Source organism: Panthera tigris, chromosome B1 (genome assembly GCF_018350195.1).
Source record: "Panthera tigris isolate Pti1 chromosome B1, P.tigris_Pti1_mat1.1, whole genome shotgun sequence".
Taxonomy (NCBI): domain Eukaryota; kingdom Metazoa; phylum Chordata; class Mammalia; order Carnivora; family Felidae; genus Panthera; species Panthera tigris.
In genome coordinates, this window is record NC_056663.1 from 48,542,674 (window position 1) to 48,569,900 (window position 27,227).

Sequence of the window (27,227 nt, forward strand, 5' to 3'; positions counted from 1 at the left end):
TTTTAGCTCAAATATCATTTTTATTTTTTAAAAAAGAGGCCTAGGCTATCCAAATTGCACTCTTTAAAAAACCCCTTCCACTATCTACGTTGGAAATAAAAAAACATTTTTAAAAGTTTATTATAACTTAAAATAATTTCAGGTCAAGATTTTTGCAGATTCTATTTGATGGGCTAGATAAACACCAAGAGAATGCACACTGGTCTCAGGTGCTGGTCACCAAAGTGCCTTGAGCGTCAATGAGCCCAAGTGCCTTCCCGCCTGCACACGCCAGTCAGCCAACATTCCAACCCAGCCCCCTTCACCCAGTGGCATTTCCTACCACGTCCCTCCCCGTGGCCCCTACCGATTGTACACATCACGTTGACAACGCTTCAGTTCTGAGTCGTCATTTCTGTTTTAAAAGCCCATTTCTGTGAGGCGGGGGCACAGGGGGAAGAAAGAACTCGAGTCCTCGGTCGGGAACGTGCCCCCTGATTAGACCACCACCCCCACGGGACAGTATTTCCTCCTACCACGCCGTTTCCTGGGACAGGGCAAGCAGACAATCAACATTTATCTGCAGGCATGAGCAAGGAAGAAGATGGAGGTGCAAGTTTGTAGGCACGACAGGAATTGAAAGGGGGCAGAAGCAATCAGGATGACAACACGAAAGGCGACAGGGTGTAAGACAAGCAGCTGAGGCCAGGGAGGGCAGCAAAGGCCAAGCGAGGCCATCTCCTGCCCTTCTCACCCCAGACCTGAATGAAAGGGGTCCCTCATTACTTTATGAGGACGAATCAGAGCTGTTTCTTCCACAGCAATCACGGGACATAATTTCCCAGTCCTCCTATCTCATCCCCAGATGAGGAAACTGAAGCCCAGAGAAGGAACGGGTCTAAACTGTGCTTTTTAAAATTGTGGGGGTTTTTTCCACTTGCATTGTAGAAGTCACTTTTTAAGGCTAAAATGTAAAAAAAAAAAAAGTGTTTTTTAAGTGAAATAGTCCAAGAAGTGCCAATAGATAAATCAGAGTTAATCTGATGGGCAGCCTTGCCTATTCCCCGGGGACCACAGGGGATCCTGGGGAGCAGTTTTAAAATACTGGTATAAAGTGATAGACAAGTTGAGCCCAGGTCCTGCCCCAAAGCCACAGCAGCAACCCTGTATGAACTATATTTTCTTATTTTCTGTATTCTTGAGGCTCTGGCATCTGGGGCCTCACAGGCCTGGGGAACCTGTTCCTCCCAGGAGAAAGCAATCAACTCTCCGGTGAGCACGCCCTTCATATGCAAACCAACCCATCCTGAGCTATACCCCCAACCACTTCTTTTATCTGGCTCTCACACTGGGGGCCAAGGTTCCTCTCTGGATCATCCCTGACAACTGGGGACAGCCCCTATGTCCCAGAGCCTGCCAAAATGATTCAAACTAGAAGATCTCAAACCCGTCTACCCAGAGCCCTGCCCCACCTGTTCCTATCACCGAAACCACAATAAAGTCTCCAACCTGTGCTTCCTCAACTCCCCCTGCCTCCTCACAGACCCTGATGCTTCCCCTGATGCTGCCCTGTGTGGCTACTCCCAAAGGTGCGGTGGGGCCCTCGTCTTGGGAGCTGTAAATAACAAACTCTTTTCAACTGCGGCCCTCTCCAGGTCCACTGGCCTCGCCATACCTGGATAATAAAACCTACGTTTTAAAACAGGCCCATTCTAGGGGCGCCTGGGTGGCTCAGTCGGTTAAGCGTTTGACTTCAGCTCAGGTCATGATCTTGCGGGTTCGGTGCGTGGGTTTGGGCCCGCCCTGCGTCCGGCTCTGTGCAGACAGCTCAGAGCCTGGAGCCGGCTTGGATTCTGTGTCTCCCTCTCTCTCTGCCCCTCACGCTCTGTCTCAAAAATAAACATTAAAAAAAATTTTTTTAAAAACAGGCCCATTCTAGAAGCAAATGTCATCCCCAGAAATCCTGGCATTAGGGTTTAGAAAATTCACATCCTGAAGGTGCCATGGCTCTGGGGAGTGAGGGGTCTCCTGGATGACTTTTAACCGTGGGCAGAGAAGGGACCAGAAATGAAGGAGAAGGTCTGGGGCCTGGAGCCATAGGAAAAGGACAAGACAGGTCAGCAGGAAGATGCTGGCAGAGGCAGTCGGTTCAGAGGTACTGAGGTGAACGTGGACTGAGGAAGGGCAGAAAGACAGCAGGACCACGGACCCGGTCCCAGGCAGCATCCATCTGGCTCAGGGCCAACCTCAGCCATCCAGCTCCTCCTTGACAGTGATCCGCAGGGGGCAGATGCGCAGAGGCTCGGCAGGCCCGTCCCGCCGCATGCCCCCCAGGTAGAAGTAGGGCCGCACCTCCCCGAAGCGGGCGTGGAAGGTGTAGAGGTGGCAGTGGCTCTCCGCGTCGTAGAAAGACAGCTCGCCCTCCTCACACTCCAGCTCTACGCGCAAGCGGCGGGGGATGGCCGGGACCAGGGCTGACGTGGCCGGGTCCGAGGTCACGCAGTGGTCTCCCTCCACGCCTTGCGTGCGGCACACGTACCAGAAGCCCGAGCGGGTGTCGTGGTAGCAGCTGTGCGAGTGGCCTTCGGCGCCGGCGTCCTGCTGCAGCCGCATCACACCCACCCGCCAGCTGGGCAGCCCCCCCAGGTCCACCTCCCAGGTGTGGGAGCCCTGCGAGAAGACGCGGGAGCCCAGCAGGCACGGCGCTGAGGAGAAGCGCTCCGGGTTCTCCACCTGCACGCGGTAGCCGTGGTTGGTGACGCTGGTGAGGTCATTGGACACCGAGAGCCAGCCGGCCGCGGTATTGGGATCGAAGCTGAAAGGCACTGAGAGCAGAGGGGGACAGCGGGGGCGAATCAGCAAACCTTAGGTGCTGCCTGCCTGCCACGCCAGCTGATGCCTCCATCCCCCCAAAGTGACCCGCTGTGTCCCAACTGGCCCCAGGGCGTGGAGGGAGCTGTCCAGGGCTGAGGGGCAGGGTTATGGGCTGAACTGTACCCCACCGAAAAAGATGGGGATGTCTTAACCGCCAGTATTTCAGAAGGCATCCTTATTTGGGAGTGGGGTCATGGCAGATGTGACTGAGATGACATCAGACAGGAGCCGAGTGGGACCTTAACCCAACATGACTGTTGTTCTTGCCAAAGAAAGGAGAAGGGACACAGACACACGAGGGGACAAGGCCAGGTGATGACAAGGGCCGGGATCCAAGGGCTACAGCTGCCGGCCAAGGATTGCTGGCCAACACCGGAAGCCAGCGAGAGGCAAGGAAGGCCCTCCCTATAGGTTTCAGAGGGAGTACGGCCCTGCCGACACCAGCACTCTGGACTTCTGGCCCCTGGAACTGCGAGAGCAAGTAAATCTGTCATTTTACGGCACCCAGTGTGCAGTCCTTTGTTAGAGCAGCCACAGGAAACCAACAGGAGCAGGGGCCCCGGGTGCTCACAAAATTCCATGACGATTTGGAGAAGCACGTAACATCCCTCTGGGTTACATTTCTCCCTACAAAATCATGTCTTAGCTTGGGTTGCTACACAAAAATACCCCGGGCTGCGTGGCTTCAACAACCGAAATGTCCCTCTCATGGTTCTGGAGACTGAAGTCAGGCTGGGCTGTAGTGTGTTTTGGTTTGGGTGAGGCCCTCCCTCCTCGTGGCTCACAGACGGCTGCCTCTTGCTGTGTCCTCACACTGGGCAGAGGGGAGAGGAAGCCGGCCCTCTGGTGCCTCTCCTTGTAAGGGCACTAACCCCATCCTGGGGCTCTATGCTCATGACCTCATGTAACCCAAATCACCTCCCAAAGGCCGCACCTCAAATGCCATCACATTGGAGGTTGAGGCTTCAACCTACGAATGTAAGGGGACACAAACACTCAGTCCATAGCGCCCAACACAGTGACTCGCGTGGCCTGGTATCACCTTGGAAAGGCGATCCTGAAAGGAGGAGACCTTCCATTACCTACACGGTCCAGTTCCGAACAGAGAGGGCAGCCAGCTCCTCTTTCTGCAGAGGTGGCCAAGTGTCAGGACCCAAAGACAGGAGCTCTGCCAGAGGGTTTTGAGTGGTGGGGCTGGGGGTGGAGAGGGCACCAGGCACCTGTCTGAAAGAGGCTGGAGAAGGTCCGACAGGATGGGAAGCTAAAAGAGAGGAGTGCAGCTGGCTCTGTGCCTCACGTAAAGTACCCCCCCCCCCTTCCTGTAACCCTGCCCGCACCCCCACTCACCAGATTCAACGGACGTGACCATCTTCCTCCAGACGCGGTACTGCAGGGAATCCAGGTACTTGCAGACGTCGATGAGCATCCCGGGCTGGACGGGCTCTGGCTCCATGGTGCAGAAGAGGCTGGGAAGGGAGGGAAGGCCTGGTGGGCAGGGCTGGGGCCGTGCATCCTGGGCCTAACTGGGTCAGCCGGCCACGGGCGACAGGACTCATTCCCTGGCCATCCTACCCATGACAAACCTGGGCTGGGCTCTGATGGGAGATGAGCCAGTAGCCAATTAGGCTGCTCCTAGCTCTCTGCAGGATTCAGTATTCGGGCTCAACCTGCCCCAGCTGGGATAAATATATATAGGAGGTTCTCAGACACAGTTCCCCTTCTTGAGGGCACAAAGCATACTTACATATCTGCTCATGGGATGTCTGAGTCAGAAGGGACCATAAGGGTCCCCTAGTCCCAATGTCTGAACGTATCATTGGCCTTCGCTTTGAACACCTTCGGTGCCGGGAAACTCCCTACTCTCCAAAGCATTCTCTTTCATCTTTGTACAGCGGTGACTGGGATACAGTTCATCGCTGTGAGCCCAACAGACATCAACACAAACCAGTGTGTCCCTGAGGCTCTCAGAGGGAGGGGCTAACCAAGAAATAAGCTTAAACGTTGGGATGGCCCCCTGAGAAATACAAGCCATGTGCAAGATGACACATTCTCTCCCCACACAACGGACAGTGATTTTCCACACTCAGAAAAACAACACTTCACCAGCATAAATCGGAAGTGGAATGGCTCAAAGGAGGGCTCTGTCCACCTGGCCAGTCCCCACCACTCCCTCTGGGTCATACCCAGCTGGCTTCATTACCTGCCTGGCCCTGGAGCCACTGGCGCTGGCACCCCTGGTATTTCTGCCTGCTCTTCCCCTCCCCTCCATCAGCTTTGGCAACTTACCGGCGTTTTCGGCTTTTGTGTTTCTAAAAGAAAAAACAAACAAACGAGCAAACAAACAAAAAACAGAGCCATAAGCACAGGAAAAAAAAAAAAAAGTAAGTTTCTGATCTCAAAAGTAGCCCTACATCCCATGTTCATGGACCAGAAGACTTCACATTGTTGAGATGGCAATGCTCCCCCAACTGATTTACAGATTCAATACAGTTCCTATCAAAATTCTAGCTGGCTTCTTTACAGACACTGACAAGCTGATCCTAAAATTCGTATGGAAATTCAAGGGAGCCAGAATAGCCAAAACAATCTTGGGCAAAAACAAAGTTGGTGGCTCACACATCCCGACTCCAACACTTACTAAAAGCAAGAGTAGTAAAAACAACATGGTACTAACATAAGGACAGACATACAGAGCTAACGGACACTGAAAGTCGAGAAGTAAACCCTCATATTTACTGTCAGTTGGTTTTCTACAAGGGTGCCAAGGCCATTCATTGGGGAAAGAATGGTCTTCGGTAAATGGTCTTCAGTGGGACAACCGGACGTCCACATGCAACAGATTGAAGACAGATTCCCACCCTGCACCACACCCAAAATTTTCTGAATTAACTCAAAACTTAAATGTGGAGCTAAGCCTATAAAACTCATGACCCTGGATTATAGTTTCTTAGATATGACTCCAAAAGGATAAACAGCAAAGAAAACACAGACCAACCAGATTCCATCAAAAGGAAAAGCTTCTGTACTTCAAAGGAAGTTACCAAGAAAGTGAACAAATGACCCACAAAATGGGAGAAAATATTTACAAATCACATACCTGCGAAGTGTGCATAATGCCTAAAAACTGTTACAATTCAACAACAAAAAGACAAGCAACCCACTTTAAAAAATGGACAAAGGATTTGAATGTGCAGTTCCCCCAAAGATATACAAATGACCAACAAGTACATGAAAAGATGTTCAATATCATTAGCCACTGAAGAAATGCAAATTAAAACCACAGTGAGATACCATTTTGCACCCACGGCAATGGCTATTTTAAAAAACAGTCAGGAGGTGCCTAGGTGGTTCAGTCGGTTGAGTGTCCGACTTTGATTTTGGTTCAGGTCGTGATCCCAGGGTCACGGGATTGAGCCCCACACAGGGCTCCGTGCTCAGCACGGAGCCTGCTTAGGGTTCTCTTTCTCTTTCTCCCTCTCTCCCTTTGCCCCTCTCTCTCCCCTGCTCACGCTCTCTCTCTAAAATAAAAATTTAAAAATAATAAGACATTTTAAAAGAAAGTTAGCGTTGGCAAGCATGTAGAGAAGTTAGCCCTCGTACACTGCTGATGGGAATATAAAATCAGTGCAGTTGCTTAGAAAGCAGCCTGGCAAACGGTTAAACTTACAAGTTACCGTATGATTCAGTAAATCTATTCCTAGGCACATACTCAAGAGAAATAAAAACATATGTCTACACAAAAACTTGCACATGAATGTTTATAGCAGTATGATTCATAATCGCTAAAAAGTGGAAGCAACCCAAATGTCCACCAATTGATGAATGGGTAAATAAATGTAGCATATCCATACAACGGAGTATTATTCAGTCCTGTACTGATACATGCTGCAACAGATACAGTTTCAAAATGTGCAGAGTGAAAGAAGCTGGTCACAAAAGGCTACATGTTATGTGATTCCATTTATAGAAATCATTTATGGAAAATGTCCAGACTAGGCAAACCTTAGAGATAGAAAGTAGATTAGCGTTTGCTGAGGGCTGATGGTGGGGCGAGAGGGGGAGCATAGGAGGGTGACAGCTAAAGAGTACGGGGTTTCTGTTGGGGAGGTAAAACTAATTCTATGACTGATTATGGTGATGGCTGTATAACTCTGTGACTACAGTAAAAACCACTGAACTATACATTTTAAATGAGTGAATTATACAATATGTGAATTTTATCTCAATAAAACTGTTACATTAAAAAAGAAAAAATCAGGGCACCTGGCTGACTCAGTCAGTTAGGCATCTGACTCCTGATTTCGGCTCAGGTCACAATCTCACAGTTTTGTGGGTTCAAGCCCCGTTTTGGGGTACGTGCTGACAGCACGGAGCCTGCTTGGGATTCTCTCTCTCCCTCTCTCTCTGGTCCTTTCTCACTTGCACTCTGTCTCTCTCAAAATAAATACATAAGCTTAAAAAAAAGGGTCATAAAAGCATCTCTGAAAGCACACTGGTCACTGGGCAAGACGACACTCCCAATTTCCTAAACAGAAACAGCAAGGAATCTAACTTTTAGAATCCACCAAATGATTTTATTATCAGGGGCATTTTGGAGACAGGAGACATCAGGATTCAAAGCTTTGTATGAGGCAGAGAACCCCAACAGTCCCTGGTGGGGATGTGACACCCACCCAGCTTGAATGGAAGATGTCCCTGTCCCTTCTCAATCCACTCTACAAAGAGTCCCCTTTCCAGAGGGTTCGGCTGTTCTCTAAGTGGAGGAGATACCTCACCATCCTAATCGATTTCCAAACTAGCTTTCCATTATAGAAACATCTCTATAAAGACCTAGTGACTCATGGGGGGCAGGAGGCAGGGGATGAAAGCAATAAAAAGAAAAAAAATCAACTAAATAGATATTTTTTAAAGAGAGAAAGAGGTCACCCTTTTATTTAAAAAAAAAATTTTTTTTAATGTGTATTCTTTTTACGAGAGAGACAGAGCGTGAGTGGGGGAGGAGCAGAGAGACAGGGAGACACAGAATTCAAAGCGGGCTCCAGGCTCCGAGCTGTCAGCACAGCACAGAGCCTGACACGGAGCTCGAACTCAACAACTGTGAGATCATGACCTGAGCTGAAGTCTGACACCCAATTGCCTGAGCCAACCCTGGTGCCCCAAAGTCACCCTTTTCTTAAAACAATAGAGAATATCAAAATGTCATATTTACATTAAAAAGTTAAAATAATTGTATAACTCTAGAATATTCCATTTTATCTTCTTTGTAAAATCCTATAACCCCTGTCTGATCATGAGAAAAACATCAGACAAACCCAGGTGGGAGAACAGGCCATCTGGCCAGAACTCCTCAGGACTGCCAAGGTCATGAAAAACAGAGAAAATAAGAAGCTGTCACAGACCAGGGGAGACTGGGAGAGGGGACAACTAAATGCACTGTGGGCCCCTGGATGGGACCCTGGAGCAGAAAGAGGATAGTAATGTAAAAAGTGGTGACTCCAAAGAAGTCTGGACATTAGTTAATTACAACGCACCCAGGTCAGCTTCCCGTGGACAAATGTGCCACAAGGTGATGTAAGGTTTCGACAATGGGACAAACGAGGAGAGGCGTATGGGGGCACTCAGGGCTATCCCTGCAACTTTTCCATACATCTAAAATTAATCCAAAATAAAAAGCTTATTTACCAAGTACTCCATTTGGAGCAGAGAGAGAAGAAAGGAAAAGAGAGCAAGAGTGAGTACAAGAGAGGAAGGGCCAGGGAGAAGGAAAGGAGACAGAGGCAGAGAGAAGTGAACTCTGATGAAAACCCTCTTGGCCTCCTGACGGTCAGAGAATTTCCTTCGAGGGCTCTGAGGGCCCAGCACCCCGAGACTATGGGAAGATGGGGTGGGCCAGGGCCGGGGGCCTCTGGCTCCCCACCGGCTCCTGAACACCTGGTCCCTGTCACTGAAGCCAGGCGGCAAGCCCCTCACCATGAGAAAGGAAACGTCATCCTCCTTCATTTCCACCTGCAGCCGCTCAATCTCATGGGCCAGAGCCTCTGTGTCCTCTGCCAGCCGCTTCATCTTCCCTTCAGCCAGACGCTGCTTCTCCCTCGCCTCCTCGGCCATGGCATCCAGGATGGTTTGCTCCTCCACTCTCAGGAACTCGCGAAGCTTGTCAAACTCCTGTCGGATTCGCCCTTCCAGCCAGGCAGCCTCCACCTGCGGCAGAGAGCAGGACGGAGCCACAGAGGGTCAGCCTCGGATGGAAGCCCTTGGCCGGCGCCTGGCCGTGTGACTCGGAGGTTTCTAGCAAAGGAGCTCTGTTTTCAAAGGAAACCATGAGCAGACCCCCCGACAGGTAAAATGCAGGTACAATTTTATCAGCACAGAGTTGTAAGTTGAAAGCACACGGCATAATGAGATTTTCCTGATAAACTGAAATCTCAAATTGAATCACTGCTTCTAGATGACGCCTATAGTCTGGATCCTCCTCAACACACACTAATCTGTATCTTGGTTAGGTGCACAACAGCAAGGGAAATACTAAATCGCAGAAATGAACTGTTGTTGTAAGAACCATTTTTTATTTTTTGAATGTATTTTTAAAATTTTTTGCATGTTAATTTATTTTTGAGAGAGAGAGTACATAAACAAGGGAGGGGCAGAGAGAAAGGGAGACACAGAATCTGAAGCAGGCTCCAGGCTCTGAGCTGTCAGCACAGAGCCTGATGTGGGGCTCAAACTCACCAACCGTGAGATCATGACCTGAGCTGAAGTTGCACACTTAACCGACTGAGCCACCCAAGTGCCTTGCAAATAACAACGATGTTTAAAACTTATTTGTTGGGAATGCAAGCTGGTGCAGCCACTCTGGAAAACAGTATGGAGGTTCCCCAAAAAACTAAAAATAGAACTACCCTATGATCCAGCAATTGCACTACCAGGCATTTATTGACAGGATACAAGTGTGCTGTTTCGAAGGGACACATGCACCCCCATGTTTATAGCAGCACTATTGACAATAGCCAAAGTATGGAAAGAGCCCAAATGTCCATCGATGGATGAATGAAGAAAATGTGGTAGATATATACAATGAAGTATTACTTGGCAAAAAGAATGAAATCTTGCCATTTGCAACTACATGGATGGAACTGGAGGGTATTATGCTAAGTGAAATTAGTCAGAGAAAGACAAAAATCATATGACTTCACTCATATGAGGACTTTAAGAGACTAAAACAGACGAACATAATGGAAGGGAAACAAAAATTATATAAAAACAGGCAAGGGACAAAACAGAAGAGACTCATAAATATGGAGAACAAACTGAGGGTTTCGGGAGGGGCTGTGGGAGGGGGGATGGGCTAAATGGGTAAGGGGCACTAAGGAATCTACTCCTGATATCATTGTTGCACTATATGCTAACTAATTTGGATGTAGATTTTAAAAAATAAAACAAGTTAAAAAAAATAAATAAATAAAACTTATTTGCCTTCCAATCTTAAGACTTCAAATCTGTCTGATCCAGAGGCTTCCCAACAGAGTAGGAAGTATTTACTTTAAAACCAAATCACTGGGGCGCCTGGGTGGCTCAGTCGGTTAAGCATCCGACTTCGGCTTAGGTCATGATCTCGCGGTTCGTGAGTTTGAGCCCCGCGTCAGGCTCTGTGCTGACAGCTCAGAGCCTGGAGCCTGTTTCAGATTCTGTGTCTCCCTCTCTCTCTCTGACCCTCCCCCGTTCATGCTCTGTCTCTCTCTGTCTCAAAAATAAATAAACATTAAAAAAAAAATTAAAAAAAAAAAACACCAAATCATTAACGATACGCACACTCCTAATCGTAACTACAAAAAGCTTTTTAAAAGTTAAAACAAACCCATAAATGCACTCAAAGAAAAAGCAGAGAAATATTTCTCACCTTAGAATGAAAAAGACCTTTTGTACAGCAGTAAAACACTGAGAAGCCTCAAAGGAGATCGTTGAATGGATATAAAAATAAGAAGTTGTTTTTTTTTTTTTTTAAAGTAGGCTTCATGCCCAGCACAGAGCCCAACATGGGGCCTAAAGTCATTACCCTGACACCAAGACCTGAGCTGAGATCAAGAGTCAGATGCTTAACCACTGAGCCACCCAGGCGCCCTAAACATGAGAAGTTCTAAATGGCAAGAGACTACTTATAAAGTGAAGTACAAAAATAAAATTCCAAGATGACCACTGGAAAAACAACTCGAAATGTGTGTGGTAGCAATGGTAGAAATGTGTGTGTGTCACTATCTCATCTTGAGATTGAAAAGTTCAGTACATGATGAATAATATGCTCATGGCTCTGACAATATGTGACAAAATATTCACCGAAAAAGTGAAAATGACCCAGAAAAGGTAAAAGTGTTTTACTGAAAAAGAAATGACAAGTGAGGAAAAATATTTGCAACGGATAACAGACTGTTATTCTTAATATACAGAGCACTCCTATGAATCCACTAGAGAAAAGGGCAAATATTCCAAGGGAAAAAAAAAAGCATGTGAACTGGTGTTCACAGAAGAAACACAAATGGCTTTATACTCGTGAGCCGGTGTACAAACTAACTGTCAAAGGCATGCAAACGGGAGGGTACTGCTGAAATACCAGGCCCAAAAGATGGGTTGTGCGTGGTGGGAGAGACAGTGAAATGCAGGAGGATTTCTGTCCCACAGAAAGATAAAAAAGCAGGCAGGAAAACCCTGCCAGTGCAGAGTCAAGTCTAGCTACCCTGCCGGCTGGCAATCCGGAGCCTTGAAGGGGTAAACATCAAAGCCTTCACTTCCCTCATCAGCCTGCACAGACTGGACTCAGGGGGAAAGCATGAATCACATAGGAGTCCTGGAATCTCACACCTGGCCACGCGAGAGTTGCACAGCGCCTGGGACGGGCAGACAGGTGCTAGCACCTGGACCTACGGACATGCCCCAGGCACCTCCACTGTAGTCCCGACGAGGCCAGCCACATGAATGGATGGGGCTGGCCACAAAGGAGCTCAAGCCACAGAGGCAGAGCTCCAGGATTCCACAGCGACCACAGGAAAAGCAACTCACTATGAGTGTTCTGACCACAGGGTGGGAGGTTCCAGTCACTTCCTGTCTGGATCGGAACAGGGTGGGAGGTTCCAGTCACTTCCTGTCTGGATCGGAAGCTCAACGTGTGTTCTGGCTCTGACGGTATGACAAAATGATTCACTGCAACAGTGAAAACACCTCTCAAATCCAGCTGGATGGTCTATAAGACGCGAGAGTTGTTGGAAGGACTTTTCTGTTGGGCACTTCACATGCATCCTCTCAAGTGAACGTTTAACAACATTCTAGTAAGACGAGGCCGCTCTCTTTCCGCAGATGAGGGAATTAGCTTGCAGGGGGTGAGGGATGTGCCTGGAGGACAAGGCTTGGGTTTGGGAGTAGGTCGGCTTTGCGGTTACTGCCCTGGCCACCCACCTTTCACGATCCTTTCTTCTACCTTATTCCACCAGCTCTGCGGCTCGGGGAAACTCCTTGGCCAGATGTGAAGGAGGCTCTTTCTCAAGCCTAGTCCCCTCCCGTGGGCACATGGGCATGGAAGGGGAGTGCCAGGCAGCCCAAGCCAGGTAGGCCTCAGCTGAGCTGTACTTAGTAGAAGTACTCACCCAGGGGGTGACAGAGCAAAGCCAGGACAACCCATCAGAAACCCGGCTGCCAATCTGCACAGGACTCAGAGGAAGAGAGGGTGCCCAGGCATAAACAATGACAGTGGGGAGAGAGGGGAGACCATTCACTCATTCAACTTACAACCCCTTATTGATCACCTATTGTGTGCCAAGAATCCTCTCAGATACTACTGCGCTTGCTTTTGTTACATTCTAATGGGAATAAATTAAAAAAAAAAAATAGGAAGTTAATTGCAGGTAACGTAGTGTTCCAAAGAACACAAAATGGGGACATACGAGAGCAACTAAAGGAGAAGGCTGCTTGGGTAGGGTAATCAGGGAACGATTCTCCGAAGGGACGTCTGAGCTGAGATACTAATGACAAACTGCACCTTATGGGAGATCCGGGAGGAGACAGCTCACGTGAGGGTCAGAAGGCAGGCCAATGTGGCTGGAGCCAAGCATGGGAGGAGACGAAACCGAGGAGCAGGGAAGGCCGTGAAGGCCACGGTGAGGAGTCTGGACTGTGTGATCTCAACAGTTTTAAGCAGAGGAGTGACGCAATCAACGTATTTTTCTAAAACATCAGTCAACTCCGTGGAGACGGACTGCAGAAGGGCAGAAGGGCAGAAGGCTGGGGCCCTGGTACGCGGCCAGGTGAGAAACAACGGAGATATGGCCAGGATGCTGGAAACAGAACGGCAGGTGGACATGATGTATCTTGCAGTTAGAGGAGACAGGACTGCTATGGAGTGGACCCGGGGAGTAACAGGGAAAGAGGAGGAGCTGAAGAGCCCTAGGTCATCGTTGGCTTGAGCAGCTGGGTTGGATGGTCAAGTGCAGCACGTGTTGAAGTTAGACTGAAAGCACAGTGCAGATGGCACAGGTAGTTTTTCAAGCCACTTCCGTGGCTGCTGGCGTGGCCTGTGCCCAGCTATTTAGAGAGGCCATGGCGGTGCAGCCATAATCAGCAACCTAGGACATGACCGTGCTAGACCCTCAGAGTTAGGGAAGGATGATTCTGTGTCCATACCCACAGTCCGGGTGGGCCCACCCTCACCTCTCCCCTCTCCCCTCCCCCCATATCCCAGGTGTCCCTAATCTCCCCACTCAGCCAGTGCACTCACCTGATTATGCTTGGCGATGGCCTCATAGGAGCGCCGCACAGCCCAGAAGGCCTTGGCTTTCTCCCGCAGCGCATGCTCCATGTTCCTGCACTTGGCCTACGTGAGATACAAGAAGGAGGTACATTAGGGCTGGAGGCCAGGCAGGGGGTGACACACCCCATTTACAACTGGAGTCCAACGTCAGTGTGGGCACAACTCAACCGTTTACTCAACCCAGTCTGTCCACATGCTGCAGGGCACAGCAGAAAGGGAAGTCCTATAGCCCTGACCTCCAATCCGGCATTTTTAGCATAAAGTGCTCTCAGATCCCTTCTAACCGGCCCCTTCATTTCATACCTGGTACAGATGGGAAGACAGGGCCTGTTCCCTCGCAAGTTGGCCACAGTACAGCGTAGAAGGGCATCCCGCTCAGGCCTAAAGCTGGTCCAGGCAAGCCAAGAACCCCTGAGCTGTGTGCCAGTTCTATAGACCATGTGCTCACAGGCTCCCTTTCCCACTTTCTAAACCGGACTGGCCTGCAGTTAGAAATGAACAGATCTGACGGCAGGTTGGTCCAGTTATTCCTACAGGGCCCGATCTAAACACAGATCTCCCCACATCCCTACCTTGTGGCAATATTCTACAGGTACAGGAGCCATGTGAAATACTTTCATCACTGCTTTCAGCAAATACTTTGGTTTTAGTAGTTTTGTTTTTTTAAACTTAACCATTCTTGCTCTGATCTCCTTGGACTTCACTACCAGTTTTAGGTTGGATTCCTACCTTTTGTATTCAAGGCCTATCCATTTCTTTCCATCGTTAACCTTTTCACTTATCATTCTGAGAAAGCTTACCAGGTTTTTTTCTTTGGAAAAATAGTAACAATTCTAATGGCATTAATTATAAATGGCCAGCATTTACTATTTGCCAGGGAAGGTGCTAATTACTTTATAGATTATGTTACTTAATCATAACATTATCTCTGTTAGGTGAATAATATTATTAGCCTCATTTTAGAAATTAAAAAACAAAAACAAAAGCACACAAAAAGGAAGTGACTAGCCCAAGAGCACACAGCTAGTATATGGCAGAATAGGGATGTGAATCTAGACAGTGGTGATAGCCAGCTTCTAAGATGGCCCCTGGTGATCCCTCCCTCCTGTGAGATAGGGCAATTTTTTGCTTTAAGCTTCCAGTTTTGGGGGTGATTTGCTATGCAGCAATAGAAGATACAGATTTGTCCTCAAAAGCCTCATCCCCACCTGGACCTGATTCGGATGATGAGATTCAGGAGCTGATGCTGTAACAAGATGTTTGGGGATCTTGGGAGTGGGTGAGTATATTATGAATGTGGCAGGGGTGGGGCGACAAGAATCATTGGGGACCAGAGGGCAGATTGAAGGAGGCAGCCTCTAAAGTGGTCCCAGCAGGGGTGCCTGCGTGGCTCAGTCGGTTAAGCGTCCGACTTCAGCTCAGGTCACGATCTCTCGGTCCGTGAGTCTGAGCCCCGCGTCGGGCTCTGGGCTGATGGCTCAGAGCCTGGAGCCTGCTTCCGATTCTGTGTCTCCCTCTCTCTGTGCCTCCCCCACTTGCACTGTGTGTCTCTCTCTCTCAAAAATAAACACTTCGAATGAATGAATGAATGAAATGGTCCCAGTAATCCCCACTTCTGGCATTCATGCCATGGTGGAATCTCCTCCCTGTGGGCTGGACCTAGCAACTTGCTTCTGATCAGCAGAATGTTGCAAAAGCAAAGGGAGATCACTTCCAAGATAGGGGACCAACAGCCTGTGCATACCCCTTCTCACCCTACATTGCTTGCTCACTTTGGATGGAAGCCAGCTGCCATGTTGTGATCTAGTCTACGGGGTGGCCCATGGGGCTAGGAACTGAGGATGGCGTCCACCCAACAGCCCGACAGGACCGGAATCCTGCCAGCAACCACACGAGCGGGCAAATAAGCAAGCTTGAATGGTGACCTTGGCCTACTCGAGCCTTCAGATGAGACTGCAGCATCATGAGAGACTGAGGGCAGACACCCCCAGCTAAGTCATGCCCAGATTACAGACCCAAAGAAACCGTGAGATAACATTTTCTGTTTTAAACCACTCTTTTTGGAGGTAATTTGTTATGCAGCAATAACTGGGCAGTCTCTTACTCCATAGCCCATTCTTCTAACTGCCGTAGTCCAAAAGTGATACCTCGTTTCATTTTCTGCAGATTTTGTTTTCTTTTCTATTCATTTTGGTCATTTTTATGATCTCCTTGAGAATATATAACAGATTTTTAAAAATTATTTTCTGTAGAATAACATCTCTAAGGTGAGCCTCCCAGTAGCAAAATAAAATCAGTATGAACCTCCCACAAGACCAGTAAAATATCACCCTAATGTTTTATTTTGTGGGACAAGAGGTCTTGTCACAAAGTCACGTAATAGTTCTGTGATGTGCCAAATACGCGTGGATGACAGGTGTGAAGGAACTGCCCACACGTTACCCAGAGGTGTGCTGGTCCCAAAACAACACAGCCCAGCCCTCTGCCTTCGATTACGGGCTAAAAAAGATGGCAGGGGGCCGGGCGCAAAAGTCCCTTGTCCTTTCCCAAACTTCAACCACTATGAGAGTTCTGCTGCAAAGAACAACCCCAAAATGACCCTTCTCTGAGGTGTGAGTTGATGAGATCCACCAATGGTTCTATTTGTAACAAGAGTTACTACTGACATGGACTGTGCATCATGCATCAGATTAAGCACTTTATAAATATCATGCTACTTAATTCTTACATTCCTGTGAGGCAGGCACTACACTCCACTTACACAAAGGAGAAAAGAAGGCCCAGAGGAGTTGAGTAAGTTGTCAAAATTATTGAGTAAGTTGTTAAAATTTATGTGAAGCTCAAGAATGGTCAGCACTAATAGAAGGTGGCAGAAATCAGAAGGTGGTTGCCTCCGACTGGGAAGAAGAGGGCTCTCCAGGATGACAGAAATGTTCTAGTTTGTTCGGGGTGGCAAGTATAGGGTGTGGATAATTGTCAGAACTCCTCAGATTCAACATTCAAGATCTATGCATCTTGTTGTATATAAAGTCTACCTCGAAAATTTAAAAACCTATAAAATGAAAACATTTCTTGCCACTTACCGAGAGCTTTCCTCCCACAATGAAAGGAAATCCCGGCAATTTCTCCCAGGTTTAAAGAGTTGTTTTTTACCTTTCAATCTCTGTTGTTGACAACTTATTTGCTTTGGCATAAAACATATGTGTGCCTTAAATACACATACATGTGGTTAAGTACAGAAGGTTATAAAGTTATAAAGTGAACACCTCTGTAACCACACCCAGGATGTGTCCTTTCTGAATCGTATCCCCTTCTTGCTGCCACAGCAAACAAGAGTCCTTATTTGCATGTATTTCCCTGCTTCTCTTCATAGTTCTATCCACCCATGTATGCATCCTTAATCTAAACAATATACTTTAGTTTTTCCCGGTTCTGAACTTTGTATTAATGGAACCATTCTGTGTGCATTCTTTTGTGTCTTGTTTTCTTAACCTTAATGTAAGGTTTACAGGATTCAAATCCGTTACTGTATGTAAGTTTACTCATTCATTGTTGCACTGTATTCCAGGGTATGAATACACATTTACCCATTCCGTGTTCATGGACAGTTGGGTCATTGACACTCTCCAAGTAATACAAATAGCACATATCTTCCTGCATACATCACATACACACGTACACTTGTCTCTGTGCAAAATACTCCTGGAGGCAGAAACACTGGTGTGTGTATTTTCAGCTTTAGAAGATTAACGCCAAACCGTTTTCCAAAGCAGTTGTACCAGTTAATACCACACAAGCGATGTTAATGAAGTGTTCATTAACCATTGGGCATTTATTTTTTAATATCTGTTCACGTCTTTCAACCATTTTTTAACGGAGTTGCCTGCCATTTTCCGACTGGTTTGTAGGGATTTATTGTAAATGTGCAACGTCTTTCATGGGTTAGATGTGTAATAAGTATCTTCTATTGTATCGCTTGTATTTCTTAACTTCAGTATGGTCAAATGTATCGGTCTTACCCTTTAGAATTAGTTTTAAAAATACTCCCATACCCTAGGGTCACAAAGTTAATTTGCTATATTATTATCATTTTTTAAGCTTTAGGGCTTTCCTTTCTCATTTGGGTCCAACGTGGATACCTGGAGTTTATCCTGTGAATGGTATGACCTGAGAGCTCGCTTCCTCAGAACCATTATTTAAGAGTACTAGCCTGCCCCACTGATACACAGGCCACCTCTACCATACATGAAACGCAGATATGTTTCCAGTTCTCTAGTCTGTTTCCCTGGTCCACCTGTCTGTCCTCTGCCAATATCACACAGCCTTAATTTCTACAGCTGTAAAATAAACTTAGACCTAATAAATATCTCCTAAGAATGTTTTTGCAATCGTTGTCCCTTAAAGTTTTCGTACGAATGTTAGAATTAGCTTGTCAAATTCCACAAAATAATCGCATTGGGATTTTGATTAGGATAGTACTGACTCTACACTCAGTTTGGAGATAACTGGCATCTGTTAATAGTGAGTCTTCTCATCTATGAATATGGTATATCCTCCATTTAGTCTTTGATGTCTCTCAATGAAATTGTTCCCCACTTCTCCCTCCCCCCCCCCCAACCCGGCCAGAGAGCTGCATCTTTGTTACCTTTATTGTTATAAACTCAATTTTCTATACCACTGTATTTTTTATTTGATATTTGCTACTGATATACAGAAATATTTTAATCTTTTTGCAACTGGCATTCTGTCTAAACTTATTTATATTCATAATTTATCCATAGCATCTTTTTATTTCCTATGCAACAGAAATTTCTATACAGATACATGTAATCATGTCATCTACAGATCATGCTAGTGTAGTTTCCCTCTTTCCTAACCTTATACCTTTTATTTATGATTCCTGACTTATTTTATTAGCTACAATTTTCAATACAAAATTGAATAGAACTGGCCATAATGAGAAAACTTTCAGTGTTTCACCATTAAATATGGTATTAGCTCTAAGCTTTTCAGGAGTTATATTTCATCAGATTAATGAGGTTCCTTCCGTTCCTAGTTTGCTAATTTTTTTTTAAGTACTAAAGTATACTGAACTTTATCAAATGTATTTTTTTTCCGTCCATTGTCATAATCCTATTTAAGTGGCACAAAACTAGGTTGTTTTCTTCTCTGACAACTTCTGTCATTTAACTGGAATATTTAACATAACCCAATATGTTTGTCATCCAACCTACCACCTATTTCTCCCACTTGTTCAGTATTTCCTTTTCTTCCTATTTGGGGACTTACTGTGCACGTTTTATTCCACTTTTTCCCTTTCCGTGCACTTTGTGGTTCATCTAGGAAATACTGCATGTAAACAGTGAATTCAAATGAATCTAAACAATACACTTTTCACATTTGTTTTAGATATTCGGATTTTAACACCACACAACATACGTGTATCCAACTGGACTGACCATTCAGGGACCTGCATTATAGCCCAAACAGTGTGTTGAATGAGCAGAAGCTGCTGGCTTCCTAGTGGGGGCTCTGGTGTGAAGCCTGGTCGGGACTCATACGGGTCATCACTGCCCTGGATGGAGCTAAATGGCCTGTGACACATGTGGAGCATCGACCAGGCCCCAAGCCCAAAGGAGCAAATGAGCTCTGATTTTAGTTTCAAATTACAACACTCAAGGTTAGTTATAAACATGCAGAACAGGAAGCTTTTATTTACACTAAAAGGTTCAGAATGTGATTATAAGGTCTACGTCGTTGATTTTAAAAATTACAATTTGATTCTTTAAGCAGCAAGTTTCAATAATATATTTAATAATTAACTCTAAGGATTTTACAAAGTTATTTTGCCCAAATTATCCATTAACACAGGTGCTATGTGGTATAACAGAAAATGGGAAGGGTGCAGGTAAGAGAAAGAATAAATACTATTTCCCAAGATGGTCACAGCACCCCTCAAGTACTTATCAAAGTGCTAGGGTCATGTCTGCAGCCAGGGATGTCTGCCCCAAGCCAGATTTTCTGTCCTCCGAGGCCCTATGTATGCTGCTGCATCTGACCGATTCCTGTCTGCACCGTCCAACAATCCCAACGTGGCGCTGAAAACTCAGCTCAGGTTCCCCTCACTTCCTCAGGGAGCCGCCTTGATCTCCCCAGCAGAGTTCAGGTACATCCCTTGGGCTCTCACAGCTCTCAGGTACAACCCTATGGTCCCATTTACTACCCTGGATAATCACCTCACTTTCCTGGAAAGGCTGCAGGCTTCCAGGAAAGGCCAGGTTCTCTCGCCCCACACATGGTGCTAAACAAACCTTTGCAGAAGGAATGGACGCTTGCCCTACAAGGGTAGAAACTGTCTTGTCTCTGCATATCCCCAGGTCTCAGCACAAAGCGGATGTGCGTAACTACCTACCTGCCCAGTCAATGAGTGCATCCAACGTCCATGGTCTTTCCACTACTCCACACTGGCTCCTGGACTGAAAGTTAGGAGACCTGATTTATAAATAGTGTCTTTGTCACTAACCACTGGTGAGAACTTTGGCAAAGCTCTCTCACTGGCCGTCAGGCTCCATACCTTAGAGGGGCACCTGGGTGGCTCAGTCGGTTAAGCATCCAACTCTTAATTTCGGCTCAGGTCATGATCCTGTGGCCGTGAGACTGAGCCCCATGTTGGGCTCAGTGCTGGGTGTGGAGCCTGCTTAGGATTCTCTCTCTCCCTTTCTCTCTGCCCCTCCCCTCTCTCTCTCTCAAAAAAAATTTTTTAAATTAAGAAATAAGGCATGTCTCTGAAATTTCACTGTAAAAATGAAGAACAGTTCTTGGTCCATGTTTACCCAGCCCATTACCAGTGTCCTGGCATCTGCCTCTGGTTCCTGTTACTTTCCCTATTTCAAATGTTTGTTTCCAGGCAGACTGACACAGCAGCTAAGAGCTCTGGCACCCTGCCACCCAAGTTCAAATCCCAGCTCCCCCATTAGGAGCATTCATTTTCTTCTCTCTGCCCCATGGTTTTCTCATGTGGGTAAGAGGAATGAGACTGCCTAGCTCACAGGATTGCTGTGAGGTTCCCACTAGTCAATCCATGTAAAGTACTTAAAAGAGCACACCAGGCATGTGTTAACTCTCACTACTAAGTGCCACTTAGCACCAGGTGACTTAACTCTCCTTCCGGGTTATTTCCCAGGCCTCTTAAATGCATAGGATAAATGCATCCAAGACAACTCGATCTCGTCCAGATCCTTTTCCTATCCAACTCCAACCCAGTCTCCCATTTTTCCTTTCCCCTCGGTGTGCTTATGAAGATTTAGCCAGACTAACTGTAAGAAGGTAATCCCAGAAGGGGAACAGACTGGGGCTGGTGCAGAAGAAGCTGGAGGGCAGAGAATGGCTCTCAAGTCAGTCCCATGTGACGCATAAGAAAGTGATCTGGACAAGGCAGTTCGAGGCCTGGGACTTGGTGGGGGTTCTGCAAGGCAGAGTAAACACTGGACTGGGACTCAGGAAATCTGAGTTCTAATCCTGCGTGTACCCTTTTCATTCCCTGCGACTGTCACGAATTGCTGTATCTCTCCAAGTTTCTGTTTTCTCACTAGTAAAATGGAATCATCTCCTCACAGTGCCCTATGGCTCTGAGTCTGTATATTTGGGGATCTGCAAGTTTTCCAGGAAGAGTTTTCAATTAGTGTTTTCATTCAATAACCTACACAAACAAACAAACCAAAACCAAAACCAAAACCCCTAACTAAGGTAAACCTTTTCTGAGTCACCTTATGAACACTGCCGACACACGCTTTCAGTTCCTACAACTTCAGGACCAGTCTGTATTTGCTAACAATGTCCAAGCTATACGACTTTCATTGTCTCGGCCTAATAGGGAAAGAACAGAAATACACCTAATAGGTAAAGGATAGGCTAGATCTGATGAAGGCCAATTACATCACAGCCAAGTTTTGGTTCTTCGAAGAGGGAAACTGAGGCTGGCAAATCAAGTCATCACATAGAAAAGGGTAAAGGGGTATCACGAGTATTGCCAGACAAGCCTCAGAGCCACCGAAGGAGCAGCGCTTGAGTTTCAGCAAAATAAAGCCTTGTAATGAATATCTGAACTAGAAATGAATTGATTTTTGTTTTGTTTGTGCTTAATTTGTAAGTTTTGTGTGTCTGTTTTACTGCCTATGTGTGGAATAGGAGGAATTTACACTAGTTTAGTGTTTGTATGTAAGGAATATATTTTATTTCACAGTGTTAGAACAGTTTCTCCCCGAAGAAGAACGGGTACGTTGTTCAGGTTTGAGAAACACGTGCTGGTGGATGTCCCTTCAAGCCCCAACATGTACTTTTAGTGATCTGGTTGAAACACTTATGTCACGTGTGGGGCACCTGGGTGGCCCCATTGGTTAAGCACCCACTTCAGCTCAGGTCATGAACTCGCAGTTTGTGAGTCTGAGCCTGGCGTCGGGCTCTGTGCTGACAGCTCGGAGCCTGGAGCCTGCTTCAGATCTTCTGTCTCTCTCTCTGCCCCTCCCCGGCTCGTGCGCACTCACTCCATCTCTCTCTCTCTCAAAAAAAATAAATAAATAAATAAATAAACATTAGAAAAAAATCAAACACTTATGCCACGTTTGGGTATCTCAGCACTTCCTTCCTTCATGCCCCACGTATGTAGGTAGGACAAAATCTCAGATCTTTAACATGCCCTTCGTGCCCCTTGCGATCTGTCCTGGACTGGATGCCCTCATTCCCCGTCCAGACGTCTCTGGGTTACTCTGCATCCCTGCCCCCTGCCCCACCACCGGGGCTTGCTGCCCCTCACTTAGCTAACTCCTCCTGAGCCTTCAGGTCTCTTGAAATCACTTCCCCAGAGACTCCTTTCCATGCCCCAGCAGACAAAAGCAGGCTGCCTTGTCATAGTGGGTCACATCCTGTACTGTCCTTCACAGGAATGTCACCCTGAAACTACAACGAGGGTGATTATATATACATATACTTTTTTAAGTTTATTTACTTATTTTTGAGAAAGATAGAGAGAGCGAGCAGGGGAGGGGCAGGGAGAGAGGGAGACAAAGAATCCTAAGCAGGCTCCTCGCGACTTGAATTCACGGACCATGAGATCATGATCTGAGCTGAAATCAAGGGTCGGACGCTCAACCGACTGAGCCACCCAGATGCCCCTAATTAGTGTGATTGTTATTCAGTTATGTCTGACTCCAAGAAGCCAAGGGCTAGGACTCCTCTGTCCTCTGCTGGACATACTGTGCCTGGCACACAGTAGGCACCCACTGATGGCAGTTCTTACCCACTCAAGCCTCTTAAACTTCTACACATAATCGGCTGCCCTCACAGCTCCTAGAACAGAGAACCGGCAGGGAAAGTCTTCCCCAGGGACCAGAGAAGTTTCTCACAAAGTCCATGACCAGAGTAGGGGCTGAACAAGGCCCCAGGTGAACTGTATATAGTACTTGCCCTGTGACTTCAGACAAGTTACTTCACCTGAGACTCAGTGTCGCTGTCTGTAAAATGGGGAGAACAGTACCTACGCGTAGCAAGTTGAATAAAGACGTCCACATCCTAAAACTTAGAATTTGTGAATACATTATTTATATGACAAAAAGGACTTTGCAGGTAGGATGAAATTATGGATTTTAAGATGGACGATTATCCTGGATGGTCCAGGTGGGCCCAAGTCATCGAAGGGTCCTTTTAAAAGGAAGTTGGGGGAGTCAGTCAGAGAAGACAATGAGACAACAGAAGCAGACGTTGGAATGATGGAGAAAGGGGCCTCTAAAAGCTGGACAGGGCAAGGAAATAAATTCTGTCCTGGCCTCCAAAAGGCACGTAGTGCTGCCAACACCTGGATTTCAAGACTTCTGACCTCCAGAACCATAAGAAAATACTTCTGTGCTGTGCTAAACTGCCGTGTTTGTGGCAATTTATTACAACAGCAATAGCAGACCAATATGCAACCTCATAGGGTTTTTGTGAGGATTAAATTGGTTGACATGTAAACACTCAAGAGCACCAGGCACATAGTAAGCGCTCAAAAAGCGTCGGCTGGGGGCGCCTGGGTGGCTCAGTCGGTTAAGCGTCTGACTTCGGCTCAGGTCACGATCTTACCATTTGTGAATTTGAGCCCCGCATCGGGCTCTGCGCTGACAGCTCAGAGCATGGAGCCTGCTTTGGATTCTGTGTCTCCCTCTCTCTGCCCCTGCCCCACTTGTGCTCTGTCTCTCAAAGATAAACCAAAAAAATTTATAAAAAAATAATGTCGGCTGGTTCGATTACTATTTTTACCGAATTCCTCAGGTGACTGCCCAAGTGATCTTTCTAAACACACAGCTCACCACAAAGTCCCTATTTAGAAGCTTTCAGGGCTGCCCACTGCACACAACAGAAGCCCCTCAGCCTGCTCTCCCCTCTCCAGCCTTCCCATGCTGCTCCCTGCCCAGTCACCCAGCACTTCCCCTACTACAGTGCGAGTTCCACAGGGCGAGGGCTCGGTCTTACCTCTGTGGCTTCAGCACCCCTAAGGTCCCGAACACCACACAACAGGTCCTTGGGACACGGGTGCCTAACGCACGACTGAGTCCCACCCTGCGAAGGGCTGAGCACACATGGCTTGCATTCTCCTCACATCTTTCAGGACCAGACTCCCTCTGTCCTCATAGGTCACCCTAGGTGCCCATCAGTCTGACAGCATCATCCCTCTGCTTAAAACCCTCCTACTGCTCCCTAAAGTCTCTAAGATAAAGGCCAAGCCTCATGGCCTCAAGGCCTCTTCTGCGCTCCATTCTCACTCGAACCACTCTGAAATCCTCTTACTGCCTGAGGTGTTAGGCCTCCCAGCTTCTGGACCCTTATGTATGCTGCTGCCTCTGCCTGAAATACCCTCCCTCACCCCCTTCACCTGGCTAACACCTCCTCATCCCTCAGGTCTCTGCTTCAAGCTCCCTGAAGGTATGACATGTTGTTTATCTCATGTCTTGCAGTATCCCTGGGACCTAGCAGTACAAGGCATCTGCTGAATGAACAGGAAGTTGTCATTAGACCGTATGTGCTTCCTGGCACCTGACTCACTAACTGTGAATCCCGGCTTAGCCCAGACCTGGGGGTTCTGCCTTAGTGCTCTTGGCCTCGACCCCTGCCCATCTTCCTGCTCTGTACCTGTGCCAGTCCCATGGTGATGAGCCATGACTTGATCCATGGTGCCCCCCCCACCTCAACCCCAGCCCCCAGAATGCCCAGTATTTACTTTAGCTGTACCAAATCAGGACCTGGCACTTGTGCCAGAAGAGTATGGGAAAAAGCATTGTTGCGGACCACTGTTAAATACGGCAACAGGCGTTACAGGGTTATCCCTCTGGCAAGTTACTGTGGTATTCAAACATGTGTTCTGTTAACATTCCCCTTTACTTGAACTCTGTCAAAATGTGCAATGGAACTGTAACCAACTTTCAATATTTCTTAAGAAAGGCATTAGGGGTGCCCCGATGGCTCAGTCTGTTAAGCATCAGACTTTTGATTTGGGCTCAGGTTATGATCTCACAGTGTGAGTTCAAGCCCCGCATTGGGCTCTGCGCTGACAGTGTGGAGCCTGCTTGGGATTCTCCCTTTCTCTCTCTCTCTGCCCATCCCTCCTTCATGCACACAAGATCTCTCTCAAAATAAATAAGCTTAAAAAAAAAAAAAAAAACAAAGAAAAGAAAAAAAGGCATTGAAAAGAAAACAGGGTCTGGAGACCAGCGCACCTCCTTTTCAATACATTCAGCTTCCTACCAGCTTAACCAGTGGGTCTGACCCATGTGTTAACAGCTAAGGAAATAGTGTTTCACACCCTGTGCAATTTTTAAATCAATCAGTAAAAATAAAATAACAGCCAATGCCAGAGTACAATAGACGTTTTCACAGAACTTCTGTTTCAATTGGCACATACATATGAGTGCTCTGGATCACAATGGAAAAACCATGGGCTAAAGGTCAAAAATTGTGAAAACTCCTGAGATGGCTAATCCTTACTTTCTGATCATTTCCCCTTCCTATACCAAAGTATTCTCCATGTTACTTTTGCCCTATACATTCCTCACTTTATTTACAGCCACTGGAACTCTAGGCATTGGGGTGCGGAGTGTGATCCAGAATAAATCAGTTGGCCAGGGCCAAAAGCCTCTCCACTCCTCCTCGATACATAGGGCCAGCTCCGGGAAGTATGTGACCCACTTTGGAAGACCTTATCCCTGGCTCCCCAGGTCCTGGGCTCCCGCACCTCTAACCTGACTGCCCTAAGCTCCAAGATGCTTGGGCTTTACCCACTCCTGTGCTTCTCAAATGGGCCTGAGCCACACCCTGCTGGGGTAACTGGTGCAGGGGCTCGGCCCTTCAGAAGTGGGTGGGGCCGTCCTGAGAACAACGTGTAACCCCAGTTCCCACACTTCCTGTTTACTTTCCCTCTTCTCCCCTCGCAGGCCTCCTGGCCCGACCCCCCTGTAGGTTAGCGGAGTCCGAGGGGCGAGGTCTGGGCACACAGCTCTGACGGGAGCCGCGGGGTCAGGGGTGCCGAGGTCCGGTCGGGACGCGGCCGCCACGTGCGCTCTCGGCCACCTCCCGCACACTGCCGCTCTTACCCGAAAGTCGTGGGCAGTGTCTTTCACTGGCTGCACGCGGTGCCCCTGGTGCCGGGAGTCGGCCTGGCACGAGCAGCACAGCAGCTCCTTGTCGTCGAGGCAGAAGAGGCTGAACTGGGCGCGGTGCAGGCGGCAGAGGCGCGGGGATCGGTGGCCCGCCCAGCGCGCGTCCTCGGACTCCTCGCGCAGCAGTTTCTCTACCAGGTTGTTGAGGGTGTGGTTAGTGCGTAGGTCGGCGAGGGCCGCGCGGTCCTTGCACACCGGGCAGGTGGGCGTCACCTGCACCTCCCAGCAGCGGGTCACGCACCCGCGGCAGAAGTTGTGGCCGCAGCGCAGAGTCACGGCATCGCGGAAGGGATCGTAGCAGACGGCACAGAGCAGCTCCTCCTTGAAGGAGCGGGAAGGCCCGGGGGACACGGCGGGGCCCAGCTCCATAGCTGTGGCCACCGGTTCCCAAGCCGGTAACTTTGACTCCCACCCCTCCCACCCACCCACCTCGAGGATTCGGGACCCGCGCGGGGCGGCTCCCGACCCCTTCCGTCCGGCGCGCTGAGCGACAGAGGCGCCGGCCAATCGCGAGGGACGCGCTCTGGAGGCTCCGCCCTAATTCCAGTCGGCGCAGGGAAACCCCGGAAGAGCGGGGCGGGACCCTGTACTTCGCGGTTCCCGCCGGTCCCGCGGGTGCTCGTCGGTCTCCGCCTGTCCTCTGCGGTCTGGCCCGGTTCAGGGAGAAAGAAGCTGCCCAGTTGTGCTGTAGGGCTTCCGTGTCATTGGAAACCTATTAACGGTTTGAAATGGGAATGAAATTTAAGATCCTTCCTCACCGAATCTCTGGAAATCTCAGGTCGGCGAGGTTGGAGAAGAGCGAGCCCTCCACTTCCTGGTTCTGGAATAATGGTTGAGTCTTAAGCATCTGTTTACCACTTTTGCTTTCGTTGTTTACTTATTTTGGCGAGACTTATTCC

General features: G+C 47.9%; 1 protein-coding gene across 1 annotated transcript; it reads right to left on the bottom strand.

The window, feature by feature from the left end:
- TRIM35 (tripartite motif containing 35) lies at nucleotides 1-26,743 on the bottom strand. The gene is made up of 6 exons (XM_042983515.1): nucleotides 26,263-26,743; nucleotides 13,613-13,708; nucleotides 8,824-9,054; nucleotides 5,140-5,162; nucleotides 4,201-4,319; nucleotides 1-2,804 (listed from the first exon to the last, which is right to left on the bottom strand). The coding sequence occupies exons 1-6, from the start codon at nucleotides 26,695-26,697 to the stop codon at nucleotides 2,227-2,229; spliced, it is 1,482 nt and encodes a 493-aa protein (XP_042839449.1). The 5' UTR covers nucleotides 26,698-26,743; the 3' UTR covers nucleotides 1-2,226.
- Between the last annotated feature and the right edge of the window lie 484 nt (nucleotides 26,744-27,227).

Coding starts and splice junctions, on each gene's coding strand:
- TRIM35 (XM_042983515.1), bottom strand. CDS start 26,697: ATGGAGCTGGGCCCCGCCGTGTCCCCCGGGCCTTCCCGCTCCTTCAAG. Junction 9,055..13,612: donor CCATCGCCAAGCATAATCAG/GTGAGTGCACTG, acceptor TCTCTGCCGCAG/GTGGAGGCTGCCTGGCTGGA. Junction 5,163..8,823: donor ATGACGTTTCCTTTCTCATG/GTGAGGGGCTTG, acceptor TTTTTCTTTTAG/AAACACAAAAGCCGAAAACG.